General features: G+C 38.1%; 1 protein-coding gene across 1 annotated transcript in view; it reads right to left on the bottom strand.

Moving 5' to 3' along the window:
• The window catches only part of LOC120418087 (uncharacterized), a 60,382-nt gene extending 45,545 nt beyond the window's left edge, over positions 1-14,837 (bottom strand). The window contains exons 1-2 of the mRNA XM_052708346.1: positions 14,011-14,837; positions 13,598-13,911 (exon numbers count right to left, since the gene is read on the bottom strand). Coding sequence (XP_052564306.1) covers positions 13,598-13,667 — 70 coding nt within the window. The 5' untranslated portion in view covers positions 13,668-13,911; positions 14,011-14,837. The remainder of the gene's footprint in view (positions 1-13,597; positions 13,912-14,010) is intronic.
• Positions 14,838-15,828: the final 991 nt, after the last annotated feature.

Here is a 15,828-nt window from a genome sequence, read left to right as displayed (position 1 = left end):
TGATCTTAAAGTAATTAACAATACTTGAATCGACATATTTTCGCAAAAATGTCCCATATGCAAAATAGTAAGCTGAGAAAAACGCAAGGAAATTTTATTCAAACCGTTGCCGTCGCGTTGGTTAAGTTAGGACTTTATCAAGTTCTTTGAACAAAGTAGTAGGGGACCAGCATCTACACCCAACTGGCAGTCGCATGATTGTGATGCATGGCGGCATGAAAGTATATCAGAATCTGTCCTCATGCATTTTTTGCGATATAGGAGTATTGCATTTTTGCCCGTTACCGACAATTATCGACATTACCGACGGCTTTTTGGTTGTATTTCACAAAAAAAAACCTTAACAGAACAAGGATTGAACCACCAACTTCTTGGTTATTGATCCGACACGCTACCGCCGCGCCATGGACGCTTAATGAAGAGTGAGTGAAAGAGCACCAACATATGCTTCTCTTTGGAGTGTTGTTCGGGGACGGGTCAGCATTATATGTGTTGGTGAGAACTGCAGATCGCTGAAATTTTTACACGCGGGCAAAAATGATCTACGGGCTTGCTGCAAAAAATGTTATAAAATATGTAATTTTCTGCAGCAAATCCAATGTTGCAGATTTTGAGATATATTTTTCCTTTGGGTGTAGCAAGCAAGTTTTGCCTTCCTCACCTCACTGAAGCAAGGCTATAAAATCACTCGAAAAATGAACTTCTTAAATACGACTCCTAGATATACCTTCACGTATACCTATCGACTCAGAATCAAATTCTGAACAAATGTCTGTGGGGATGTGTGTAGACATGATTTTTTTTCCACACGATTATCTCAGAACTGGCTGAACCGATTTTGGCCGGATCCGCCTTATTCTGTTCGTTTTGGGGTCCCCTAAGACCCTATTAAATTTTAATCTGTTTAGTGAAGTACTTTTAAAGTTATGCCAAGAAAAAGTTTTTTTGTAGCTACAAAAAGGGTGTTTTTGCATAACCTCAAAGGCCGAATCTTTTCGCCCACGCGCGAGACTCGCGCAGCATGCGTATCGCCCGGTTGCCACATTGACTAAGCAGTGTCTGCGTCTCTTCTGGAAAAAAGTCTGTATTAATTATGTTGCTGAATACATCATTTTGTCTCGACATTTACATTTAAACAAACTTTTTACTGAAATATACAACTCATGAGACATTGTTTACTAAGACTAGGAGGACAGCATGCAATTCCATCGTGCACCTAATGTTGGCATATCAGCACTTTTAAATTCAATTACAGCCCCTCCTTTTTAAATTAATTTGTAAATACAACCTAAAATACAACATGAATGTGAGGAAGGCACTAGCCACCTTAAGGTGGATTAAGTAACGTTTTTATAAAAAGTTTTACGAAATATGTTGTTCAAATAGTGCAAATCAGCAAATTATATGGAGTTAGAAGCGAGTGCTTAATCGGTCAAACATAGGAGAATTTCCCCTAACTTAAGTCTGAGACAAACTTGCCTTGCGATTTGCCTCCCTCGAAAAGTACTTTACATTTTTTTTTGATTAAATGCACCGTTTTCAAAATATAACCATTCAAAGTTAAATTCTGTCCGATAAATTCCTTTGTTTTACTTTTTTAAATAGTGTCCATGATTGTCCATTCCTAAAAATGTATTTTTTTAAGTTTCAGATAATTTGCTATAAAATTGTCTAAGAGACATTGGAGATCTGATTGCTGAAATAAAAATGCTTAAAGACAAATAAACAGGGAAATTGGTGTATTTAAAGTCTCACCCAAACAACCCTCCAATTTCTAATATCGATATCTCAGCAACTAATGGTCCGATTTTCAATGTTAAAAAAATAAAAATTCGGGAAATTTTACGAACTTTTCGAAAAAAAATATTTATGCGTACATCGGTTATTGCGTTTGAAACGGAATACGTAAATGATTAGCATTGAATTCCGTTCCAGAATTCCGAATGAGTTGACTGGGGTATAGCCACAAAAGGTGTAATATCTTTCCCCTATAAAACGGTGAAAAAATTGATGTATAGCTGCAACAACACCTAGATCAATGCACATTGTACGTACATTGAAGCAAACGAACTGAATGTTTTTGTTTTGCTCAGGAGAATAATCCCGTGGCAGTCTTTGTAGGGAAAAAGAGCTGGATTAGTAATGGAGTGTTGTGCTAAATATGCCCGCGTTATGGATATGCGGAAACTTGGGGCAGCATACTAATCGTTTCAATAAGCAAATGGGTTGTGCGTTGCTCACACACATTGATTTCTCAAAACGTGTATCATATGGTGAAGCTTGGACAGGTGATTGAAGTGTGTATGGTGTGAGTGAAATTGTCGTTATCATCAAGGGGTATTAAAAGCACAGTGCTTTAAATGCGATTTCTTCAATCCCGTGGGAGTCGCTCTACCTGCATTCCTGTCACACATGAGGTCTGCACAGCTGATTCCACGTAGATTTTTCCCGCCAGTAATTACAGGAAACGCTGACAAACGGAATATGTGCCAAAATCATAAGTGGTTTTTAACATATGAAGGGAAATCATCGTGAACTGGAACTGCCGGTCGTTAGCCCGGGTAAAGTGGAAACGTTGAGATGCATGTTGTCCTCTGCTCTCATCTCGCAAAAAGCCATACAGAGAACCACGTCCCATTCAACCGGCTCCGTGGCTTAATGGTTACGGCTTCTGTCTCCCAAGCAGAAGGTTCAGGGATCAAATCCCGGTCGGTACCTTTGAAATTTGGAATCAGGAATTTGACTTTGAATAAAAACTAAAATGAATCAGGTGGGATTCGAACTCACACCTTTGGATTGGTGGTGGTCTGGAACGCTAAGCAGTAGGCCATCAGAAGGTTAACACTCTAGCAGTGAATTGATCCGTAGTGTTGAAACATGTTATCTCTTCTTCTCATATTATTAAATACGCGCTGATCCCTGATTTGCCTGAAGGGATTGGAAGTCTAAATATAGATCGAGTTTCCTTCAGATGCTTGCTTCTATGTTAAGGCGGGGCCGAACAATGCCCAGCGACCTCGGAATTGGACCGCAAGGAGCTCTGTCATTCTGAAATGGGTCGTTGGAAGCAGCGCGAGGGCTATCACCACCTAATACCCGGGACTGAGATAAGTTGTATCAGCATTCGGCATATACAAAGTCTGATACAAACTATACTTTCCTATAATTTCGCTACCGGTTAGCGGGTATTGGATTGGGCCACACACACACACACAGTGCTTTAAATGCGATTTCTTCAAATTATCACTCAAAATTAAACCATAAACTGTAAAATTTTAAAAATCGTTGATGTGGTGATTTTTCAATGAGTCATTTCATAGTTGAACTAAAACTAAATATTTCATGAAACTCCATCGTGGTGAAGCCTCTCTGCCACACATACCTTACGGTTTGGATACTTTTTTGCTGAGTGCGTACGCCCCCTGAATTTATTATTTTCTTCGTATTTCGAGCGACCTGAAATGCTTCCATGGTCATTGAGTTTCCAACGTTATAACGATGCACAATTAATGCTTAAATCTGAGCTGGTCGACGCCGTCCTAAATCGAAGCGACGCCACACATAATTCTCCTTGATGAAGTGCTGATATAACGTTTATTAAGGTTTTTATTATCAATCAAAGGGAGTTTAAAGTTGGCTGAAAAAAAAAAAAACAATTTACGGTACTATACAGATTTTAACCTAAGCTATTTTTGTTGTTAATTTATGAATAAAATTTATTAATAAAAAAATAGCTTGGATTTCATGGATGTTAAGCGTTTGTTGAAATAGTGAAAGTTTCAACAACAGTATTCACTGTCAGCGTGATTTACCATTGTAGCCAGAATTTGCATGTAAAAATTTTTATTTCATCCCACCGTGTTCGTCCGGCAACAACTTTTTACCATTTATCTGCACGTGAACCTCTCTGCAATCAACCGGACACCATAATCTTGATCTGGATTCGTCATGTTTCGACTATCCGTTCACCGTTGTGTTTCCAGCTGGGTGACTGACTGACTGCTGCTGCTGCTACTGAAATTGGCCCCCAAAAGAAAACACAAGAGTACATAAATGCCAAAATTTCATTTTCACCTCGTGTTCGAGGTGCAATGATCTCTCCGTTTTCGATTTCCAACTTAATTCGATAAAACAGGCGTCGCGTTGTTGTCTCACCAACGGGTTCGTCATTTACGACGCGTGGTGGCGATTTTTTAAGCCTAATTAAAGATGGAATATCCTTTCGAAAATGTGAAATATCTGTTCTCATTTCAAATATTCAAATCAAAATTACACAAAAAAGCAAAAACTTCGTTGAAATAATGTTATCATAAATGTCAACCTGACATGTTATTTCGATAAGGCCGATGGAATTTTTGAGTAAAATAACACCAACCAACAAAATGTCTGCGCAGGCTAAACTCATGAAGCATGAAGTTGGGGTCCCCAGAAACACGTGCACTTTGAATTTTTCAAAAATATTTAGACCGGGCTGAATCAGGGCCGCTACTCAAACACATGCTTACAATTTTTGCTTGTATGTAACAGCAACAAAACGCCCCCCTCCATACAAACTTTGGAGAAAAACCATTCGGCCCTGCCTAAATATTTTTGAAAAAATTTCACGGTTATTGAGTACACAAAAAAATATTTCCGAATGTTACATCATTAATCATGTAATACTTTTGCACGTCATTAAACATTGCAATTTAAATGTTATTTGGTGTAAATTTGCAACAAGTTATATGTAAAAACATGATTTTACATGTGATTCAACCGTTTACCGTAAACTGGGGTGACTTTGATAGCCCGGGGTGACATTGATAGAAATTTGATTTGGCCACTAGTTTTGATACATCCAATGAACCAGTCTCATTTTTGCATATATGTTCGATAATAAGCTGGGTGCTGAAAACTGGTTCGCAAAACGGCATCAATTTTGAACTGTCAAAGTGGAACCAATTTACTATTGGCCAAAAGTAGAGAGTATTGTTATCGATCATTAAAAATCGTTTTTTTTTTTTGCAGGAATGAAAAATTTGTGGCTTTTAAGGACCTGGAATTAAAATCAAGAAATTTTACGAAAGTTGAAGGCGAGAGATCGTGATTTTTTTATAATTATGAATGGAAGTTGTATATGGAGTCGATGCGGTTGTATCCATCCAAAAGCTGTCTTTATTGTTTGATTCCGTTTTAAAATCTACTGGTTTAGTGAAAATCTTCTCTGTTTGTTGGATCAGCTTCGCTAGAATTAGCGATGATTTTTCGCTGGCCCAGAAAGAGCTGCTGGATTGAAAAACAGCTAGGAAATTTATCTGTGACATCGCAAAATGACACTCTTCCCGCAGATCTTAGTCACCCGTAAAAGAAAAACCTCTTCTAACCGATCGAAACTTGAAAACACACACAATTTTCCATCAAAAAATGTCAAAACAAGACAAAATAAAACATATAGGGGAACTATACCCTTTTTCAGCCTATTTCTATTATCGACCTATCAGCACTTTGATCATGAATTACAGCGTTCATAAAGTGTTTTTGACTGTTCCAAAGTAATAAATAGCTCAAATAAAAGTGAAGCAAGCACATGATACATTCGAAAATGTTGATTAAATAGCGGAAAACGGCAAAAGTGATGAGAATTGGTCGAACGGCTTAGAGTGATTAAAATGGGTATATTTCCCCTACTGAAACGAAGTTGACTTTTATAGCTGTCGGCCACCATTGCTAGTACCAACCACTAGTGTCTTCCTTTCAACTACAAGGACTTCGCCGCCCTGGGCGTCTAAGTGTACGAGAGTATGGCACGGAGCGACGGCGCCGAATACCCATATTTACACTTAGAATTTTTAGAGCGCCAGCCGCGGGATTCGAACCAGCAACCTCTGGATTGTGAGTCCAGTGCGCGGTCCAATTGATCCACACGGGCGGGACAGAGGTGAATCATGTCCTGAAAAAATGTCTGTATGTGTAGGGATGTTAAACGAAAAATTGTCAATCGATTATCTGCGGACCGGCTGAACGGATTTTTATCGATTTGTTTTCATTCAATCCCTCTTGGGGACAATCTATCACTATCTATAAATTAAGGTGTTATAATATCACCCAAAGGAATAATATATCTCAAAATCTGCAACAGTGGATTTGCTGCAGAAAATGTTATATTTTATTACATTTTTTACAGCAAGCCCATAGATCATTTTTGCCCGCGTGTAAACACGCCAGCGATCTGCAGTTCTCACCAACACATATAATGCTGGCGCGTCCCGAGCAACACTCCAGAGAGAACAATTTGTTCGCGCTCTGTCCCTCACAATTCATCAAGCGTCCATGGCGCGGTGGTAGCGTGTCGGATCAGCAACCTAGAAGTTGATGGTTCAATCCTCGTTCTGTTAAGATTTTTTTTTCTGCAATACAATCAATCTGCGGTCGGTAACGTCGATAATTGTCGGTAACGGGCAAAAATGTCATACGCCTATATCGCAAAAAATGCATGAGGACAGTTTTCATGCAGATTCTGATATACTTTCATGCCGCCATGTATCACAATCATGCGACCACCGGTAAGTACTTTAAAAGTTATGCTTATAAAACAATTTAGACTTAAGTCCGGAAAATTGTAAAAAAGGTAGTTTTGTTAAAAACCCTGTCAAGTCATAGATTAAAAAAAAAGTATTTGTAAGACCTTTCCAACAAGCCCAATAGATTGAAGATCCGATAATCCTATCAAACTATAAGAGAACCTATATTTTAGTACTTTTCAGATGCCGGATCTCAGAAATTTTGATGAGAACATTGTCTGGAAGTCCGGACGTCCGAATCATGCAACTCATTGTTGGATACGTAATCAAAAGACCTTTACAACGAGTTCATAAGATTGAAGATATGAAAACCCTATCGATAGTTATGAGTAGGTATATGAAGTTATGTTTAGAGAACGTTTGTAGGTTGGAAATTTCTATTCTGCAAAAAAAAAGAAAAAACTTTATAAATGTGAGGAAGACATCAACCACCGTACGGTGGATTAAGTAACGTTTTACTCAGCAAGGATTTTTTCCGATTATTCAAAAAATAAAAGGAGCCTTACCACCCCTCCATCACAAGATATTGAAAATAAAGGACCCAAGAGTCGTGAACAGGGAACTAAATTACTCCTGATGATAAAAAAAAACAAAACTTCTGTGCGAGTCTACTAAAATTTCAAAGCTAATTTTAATGATTATCGAAAGACTACTCTGTCTATATGCATGCGTTTCAGCTACAAATTTAATCCGAAAAAACTAACTTAATCCACCTATGTGGTTGGTGCCTTCCTCACTCTTTTCCAAAAATGGGTGATATGTAATATGATGGGTTTGGACACAAATTTCGTCTAATTTCGTTAAGTTCCGGAATACAAAAAACACACATATCACTCAAGGGCTCATAAGTGGCATCATAAGTGGTCATAGCTTGAGACAGGGTTGCCAGATCTTCAATGTTTTGGACTCGTTGGAAAGGTCTTTCGATTACCTAACCAGCGGTGAGTCGGATGATGGATCCGGACATTGTTTACATACATTTAAGTGAGATCCGGCTACAAAATAAGTGCATAAATATCACTTAAGTGGTCAGAACTCGAGACAGGGTTGCCAGATCTTTAATGTTTTAGATTCGTTGGAAAGGTCTTTTGATTACCTAACCAACGATGGGTCGGATGATGGATCCGGACATTGCTTACATACATTTAAGTGAGATCCGGCTACAAAAAAGTACATAAATATCACTAAAGTGGTCAGAACTCGAGACAGGGTTGCCATATCTTCAATGTTTTAGACTCGTTGGAAAGGTCTTTTAATTACCTAACTAACGATGTATTACATGATGATGTTTGGTTCAGTTTACTGCCATTTATTCAACTTACAAAAATATGCGAAAACACATTTTTATACATAACTTTTGAACTACTTATCGAAACTTCAAACAATTCAATAGCACCGTATGGGACCCTAAACCAAGTCGAATGCAACTGGTTTGGTCAAAATTGGTTCAGCCAGTGCTGAGAAAACTGCGTGACATTATTGGTCACATACACACACACATACACACACACATACACACACACATACACACAGACATTTGTTCAGTTTTCGATTCTGAGTCGATATGTATACATCAAGGTGGGTTTTCGAGCTTTAAATAAAAAGTTCAATTTTAGAGCAGGATTATAGCCTTACCTCAGTGAGGAAGGCAAAACGAAAAACTTTGCTTTAATGAGAGTTTTATTTTTATTTAAACATTAAAAAACAACTTGAAGATTAGACTGTAGACAAATGTGAGATATTTCCTTATGTACCCTTCCCTGCAAATAGTGCCATAATGTAACTATGAAAAACTCTTTAATAGAAATTATTGAATTATTTATATGATTGATCCTGAAATATTAAAACTCAAACGCTCGAGTAGACATTTGACCCATATTTTTTCTTAAAATTTTTATTACTTTTGGTAGAATTGACCAAATGGGATGCTTCCGGTTGCAAAAGATCCGGATTTGTCTATATTTTTAACTGTCAGATGAGGGACAAATATGGTCTATTTTTACCGGAGATATTCCGGAATCCGTTGGGGTACCTCGGCCCTCCTATATGGGTATTTGGTCAATATAACAAAAACTTTTTCACAGAACAATGCCCGAAACGATACAAAACTTAGTTATAAGATTTTTAAGAAAAAAATAGGGATCAAATGACTACCCGAGCGTTTGAGTGATAAAAAAAACCGAAAAATAATACTGTAGACCAAAGTCAACATCCAGATCCAATGCCAGCCAAATTTTCATTGAAAACAAAAAAAAACGGCGAAGTAAACAATCTTTATTATTTCAAAATAATAATCCTTCACACATGAAGCCTATTGACAGGCATTTCATAATATCAAATATTTCACCATAGTTCAAAGTTTGATTTTGGCATTGAAAACTAGATGAGAATTGCTCTGCCCCTTTTGTTTGCCTAACGTTTTAACACCCGCCAAAGAAGAATTCAAAGCATGGAAATCGTCTGCCTGGTGCTGTGGCGGAATGGAAAAAAGCTCAAGTTCAACTGCGGCGTCGTGCTGCTGCTGCTCATGGTGAACTTTCCACAGTCCGTGGCTGGATTGTGAAACAAAACAAATTGCTTGAACGCTTGGACAGCCGCTTCAGAATGCACAAACATTGTTTTCTAACACTTGGTCGGGTTGTTTACGGAGGTAAACCTATTTGTAGCATAATATTGACCACTAATTTGACTATATTTTCGACGTCAAAGAGCAAACTTGAAAGCTTTCTTAAAACAAATAGACTATTTTTTTGCTACGTGCAGTGCCGTGACGATGTTGTTTGAGCACTTGGCCATTTGCGACATGGTTTGGACTCGAAGCTTCCGAACGAATCGGAGTCAATTAAAGCGATCAACAATTATTTTTCACATTTTCGTCGCTTGTGCAACCCATTGTTGCCGCTAGCTGACTGGCTGACTGGTTGGCTGGTTAGTAGTGGTGGTTTGGCCAGTCGTACAATTTTAAACTGTGAGCTTGCGCGCGCTCTTGCAAGGTCCCCACGCGATTTGTCCAAGCACCCGCTACATGCAATAATCGATAATGGTGACTTTGGCGTATGCCGGGTCTGCCAGGGTGGTTTTACAATCGTTCGTGTCCTGGAACTAATTTGGAACTATTTACGCTTCTTTGTGGTAATAGTTTCTTGCATTTGAACCTTGCTAACCGTTGTGTCCCTTGACCTGGTGTTTTCAGTTTTCGAATCAAAGGGGTGCGCTCGCTTAAAAAAATCGAAATAATCTAGAAGAGAAATGACTTGATTTATTTAAATGACTTTGTGTGTGTGTTAAAATGTTTAAGCACTCAAGTATTTTTTCTAGTGTCAATCAAGACATTTTAGATCAGTTTATAACCCGGGCAGAGATAGTGTAATGCTAAACTGTACTATACTCGAAAAAACTTATCTAGAGTACAGAAAGTACATATCTTGGATTTTTTTAAAGGTTCAATAAGCAAAATTTTTTTTATTTTTTTTTGTATTTTGGTCGTTTTCGAATACTCTTGACTCTGGGCAGTTTCAAAAACACTCAAAAAGCTGAAAATTGACATTTTGTTTATAAATCCCTTTTTTAGACAAAAAAAAAAAACTCTAGATACAAGAAGTACATTAGGGTGACAATAAAACAAAACGTCATCAGGGATACCCCCTGGCTCGATTCTTTAGGTAAAAATAGGTATCTGTGCCAATTTTGAGCCAAACCGGTTAAGGTTGATAAAATCTTTTCTTACAAAAAAAGTTTTCTTTGAATCGCTAATAACACTTCAGGGTTATCTCGGATAGTTTTGCGGTCTACGACTAAGTTGTTTGTCATCAAATTTTACATAAGAATCTCACACTTGGCAATGATTCGACACATTTAACGCCTTCTTTTGATGGAATTTTGAAATTTTCGTTTTCTCCATAAATTTGTTTGATTTTTCCCATGCAAACTTAAACGATCAATAGCGACTTTTCAACCTTAACCTGTTTTGTGTCAAAATTGTCACAGTTACTTATTTTTACCATAAAAATCGTGCCAGAGGGTATCTCTTAAGATTTTTTCAAAAATTTCATTTTTTTCTGTTGCCCTAAGGTATTTTATGCACCTATAATAAAATACTTTTTGCTAAAATCAGGATCAACTCGGATCGATTTGCACCCTTGGACAAAGTTGTAGGAAATTGAATTTTCTACAATAATTTTGCTCTCGGATAACTGCGACCCCTACACCTTAATCGGTTTGGCTCAAAATTATCTACTTACTTTTACCTAAGGAATCGAGCCAAGGGGTATCCCTAATGTTATCCATGATTTTAATTTAGATTGTAGTTAAGTTAATAAAAAAATGGCAATCAAAACATAAACCATTGCTTCAAATTGAAAGTTTAATTTAAAAAAGTGTACAATTGTGTTTTTTCAACTTTTTTAAATACATTATACATTTTGTTTTCAAAATGGCCATCGAAAAATTAATGTCAAAAGCTTTTTTTCACAACTATGAATGATTGAGTCAAACTTTTTGACGCATCGCATTTCAAATACTATCGCTAAACAAACGCAAGTTAGATAAAACTTTAACTCATCTTCGACCAATTCGTCGTTGTCACACGCGATGGTATAATCACTTTTCTTGTTTAGTATTTACCTTATTTGTTTCTTTTAAGACTCAAGGAGTAGTTGCTCTATATTGTACATAAAATAGAATAATGAACTCATTCTAGCTTTGGGCCACCAATCAACGTGAACACTTTTACACAAATATTTTTTTACGAATCATGGACAATCAACAGCCCCCCACCCCACCCTGTTGGATGACTCATTTCTAGCTGAGCGTCTTGTTATATCCACGTATGACGTTTTGCACAATAATAATAGTCCGACCCGAATGCCTCTTGAGTTATGTGGTCCTTAAACGCAAATAAATAAATGAATAATAAAAACAATATTAAGGCTTCATCCATAAAGTACGTCACGCAAAAATCATCCAAAATTTACCCCCCCTCCCCCCCTTTGTCACGCTTTTCCTATACTTATAACACGCAATGTCACACTTGTTCAGACCCCCCCTCCCCCCTAGAGCGTGACATACTTTATGGATGACGCCTAATAGGTTTTTTGAGAAATTTGTTTGCTTACTTTCGTTTTGGTAGTTGTATTTCACTGTCAAAGTGCTGTTAGATAAAGAGTGGAAATGTAATAAGAATAGGAATAAACTTTTTTTCAGGAATCTATACGTTAAACTTATTTCCAAAGCATGTTTAAACAAGTCTTCATTTTGGTGAGATGAATCGATAACTACATTTAGGTAGTTACTAAAAACAAGATTGTCCACAAAACTATTGCTATTCTGAAGATCTAAATCATTTTTTAAACCAGGGGTGACCAAAGTATGGCCCGCGGGATTCGAACTCATTACAGTTAGATAACGAATCTGATTGACTACCAACTGATTCAGGCAGACAAAATGTGGAAATCGGAGGATTAAGTATGTTGCAAATATTTTACAAAGCTTTCGTCGATCAACCCACCCCTTCACCGTTATTTAAAAATAGGCTCAAAAACCAGGAGCAAAAATAAATTTTCAAAAAACTTCAAAACTTCAGAAAAATGCAATGAGCTGAAATTTATTAAATATGCATTCCTTTGCATTTCGAATCATTTGAGCATGCTTGGGTTTATTAAAAAAATGAATTTTAGTGAATTTTCGATGAAATAAATAAATGTTTTTTCGTTAAAATGTTTTTTTGTCGAATCTTTTTTTTTGAAAATAATGATTGCAGTTTAACTATACAGAAGCTTAAAACATTTTCTAACATTTTGAAATGTTGAAATTCTGGCTCTAAACGATTTTTCATTAGCCACACTTAATTTATAGATAAAATTACGCCTTTAGATGAATTGTTCAACATGTAATGTTACCATTTTCGAAGTATAAAAACAAAACTTTGATTTTTTTTTGAAACATAAGTAGGGGAAATATACCCATTTTAATCACTCTAAGCCGTTCGACCAATTCTCATCACTTTTGCCGTTTTCCGCTATTAAATCAGCATTTTCAGATGTATCAACAATGGAGAGTTGCTTGCTCACTTTTATTTGAGCTATTTATAACTTCGGAACAGTCAAAAACACTTTATGAAAGCTGTAATTCATGATCAAAGTGCTGATAGGCCGATAATAGAAATAGGCTGAGAAAGGGTATAGTTCCCCTACATTCAGCTTAAAACTTTTTTTCAAATACCTGAAACAATAAAATCAACGATACCGATAGAAAACCGTTATTTTGTGGTTTCTATTATTTTAAATTGTTTTTTTTTTATATATATATATATATATATAACAAATTAAATCTTTTAAATTAAAATAATGTAATTTATTTTTTTCAATAACTTTTTTTTTGTTAATTTGGCTCGCAAGCTCATTTGAGCTTCAAATTTGGCCCGGCCTCCAAAAACTTTGAGCACCCCTGTTTTAAACGTTTAAAATCATTGGAGATCAAATTGTTCAAACATTCCGTTGATGTTTAGTGTTCAAAAGACTAACAATAATTATTGTTGAATGTATGATAACTCATTGAAATAAGTTAGAGTAATTGAGTATTTAAATTGGTAGAATTTTAATTGGTTAATCATTATCATGTGAACTTTTTTTTTACTGGAATCGGTGTCATTATTACTGAATGTGGATTAAATTAGATGTTGCCATCCATTGAGTATATCTTCACTAAAATTACTAGCTCTTAACATAAAATATTTAAAATTAGCTGAACAAGTTATTGCCAAATTTTTAAAAAAGGGAGAAGGTCACGAAAGCAGACATGTTGCAAACAAATCCGAGATAATGTTTCTTTCACCACGATTGCAACATTACTTAACATTAAACTACCTTAGGATAGGATTTAAGTTAGATAATTAAGAAACAAGCCGGTCTATTTACGGAAATGCCAGCATCCGTAGAAAGCGCCAAGCAAAATCGTGATAATCTTAATATGCCGGACATTCGCACGTGTTTGTGTGTGTGTGCGCGCATTATTTTTGCGCTGCTTTCGTCTTTGCTTACCTTCAATCAGTCTGAGTTCGGCGAAAATCGTAAAACTGCAGACCAGCAGAGCTTTTACCAATAACATCATTTACGGGCAGGTGGTCGTAGCAAGCCGTGGTGGGATGCTGTCTTCGGTGGGTAATGAAATCGTTTCTCTTCAGCTACTGCCACGATATTACACACGATTACTCCCACTGGTCACTTGGATCGACAAGTTTGACGCGGACGACGACAACAACGTGGCTGCTGCGCGTCGAGACGCTCATTTAGGTGCACAGCAAGCAAGCCAGTCTGCGTGCCAGTACTTTCATCCCTTACACAGCCAGAGCCTACTGCAATTGAACCGAGCGCGAGCGCGCGCGCAAAAAAGCAAAAATCGGTGGAGAAGGGGTAAAATTTTTACCAGGTGATAGTACACGACACGACTCTACCTTAACTTTGACTTTTTACGCTTTGTGGCGCGGCGCGTGAATAGACCTAGGCGCTGCAGAAGTGCGATCGTTCATTGGGCAATCGCGAGCCAAGGCAGGAGGAATATAAAAGAGTGTCCGTTCCGAGACCAACTCCGGCAGCTTTAGTGAGTAAATAAAAGCTAGCGCAAAAATGTAAACAACTGATTTTTTCTCTTTTGAACGGCTCACGGCGAGGCAGGAAAAAAACGGGCAAAGACACGGGGCGAATATCTGCTTTCACATGGTTGCTTTCACTTGAAATATTATTGCATCGGCTTCACAAAACACTCTTTTCGGTACTTTACTCTCTTTGTTGTTGTTTTTTTAACCGAACTCGTAATCAACCCGAAAAATCTACTAACGGCTTTTAGGGGCCCAAGTTGAACAAATTATACGGTATATTTTTGACGGTGTTATTTAACGCCTCAAACGGGAAGAGCACTTTGGTTTTTCGAGGACAATAAATTGTCACAGCCACACACTACGCGAGAGACCCTCAAGTGAACCACGATCGACGCATTTCAATAACCGCACACGATGCCAATATTAACATTATGTAATATTTATTTTTCGTACACACAGTTTAGTGACACTACACTATTGTCCAACAACTTGTTTTCCACATGCACCAGCAAAAATTACGACGACTGCATCATTCGCGACGTGTGAGTGCATCAAGCCAGAGCCAGAGAGCGAGAGTCTTGGAGACTCAAAAAAGCTGAAGCGACGAACCTCCTGAAAACCAAAAGACGGCAGCTCGTAAAAACTTCCGAACCGTCTAAGCTACCGACAACGACTGATCGCGGCGACTCACGCGGAGAGCCAGCCTGATGCGTGTTAGCATTAAGAGATTGCGCTCCGCCAACCAGTCGGTCTCCGACGACGACGACGATTATGAGACGCTGCTTCTCCGGCTTCACGGATCGTAAAACGGTGTGGCGCAAGGGAAGTTGGGCAGTACACCTAGTAGTGTGGAAGGATGGTTCAATTACCGTCAACTGGGAAGAATCGGGACTGCAGTTTTAACAGGGATAACATTTTTCTGGAGCACTTAAGGGAGCGTTATTTTATTACGTATCGCAGTTGGGGGTTGTGGGGTTCACGATGGGCGTTTTAAGCACCATATTTTTTTTAATTGTATGAAATTTTTTTAAGAGGATATTTACTCATCAGAAGGGGGGGGGGGGCTGGGGGTTGTGACAGCCCATTTTAAAGGTATTGGAAAGTGAGTGACTGGGGGAGAGAGGCGGGGTCTGAAATCTCGAAAATCTACGGACGAAACATTTGAACTAATTTAAATAGCACAAACGTTATCACAAAACTTTTCAAAAACTAAAACAACCACGCTCGCTCTTGTCCGCGTGGACTTTTCTCCGGCTTTAAACCCGAAGTCTTGAGCACGACGCCGAAGAAAGAAACGGCGGCGCAGCGTATCCAACATCCAGCAACGGTTTGACCCACAATTTCGCTCGCATTTTTTGAGCCCCACACGAAGTAGGAGCCAAAACCAAGAGTCATCCAATTCGCTCTCTCCCCGAAGCTCTTTGCAGCTGCTCAAATTTGGATGCACCGCGATGCGTAGCACGCGGCGCCGTGGAAACTGGGATAAGCCGAAATTCGATCTTGATTGTGTGGGTAGACCTGTTTGGGAGAGATAGAGGGGGGAGAAGCGTGGCTGCGATCAGTAAGAATGGGTGTGTGTTTGCTCTTGAGTCAGCACCTTCAGAATGGACACGTGAGAGGAAAGTTTAAAAAGCTCCCCCACCGAATTAACGAATTCGGACAAAGAGGTATGCA

The sequence above is a fragment of the Culex pipiens genome, chromosome 1 (genome assembly GCF_016801865.2).
Source record: "Culex pipiens pallens isolate TS chromosome 1, TS_CPP_V2, whole genome shotgun sequence".
Lineage (NCBI taxonomy): Eukaryota > Metazoa > Arthropoda > Insecta > Diptera > Culicidae > Culex > Culex pipiens.
This window is presented reverse-complemented; position numbering and strand designations above follow the sequence as displayed.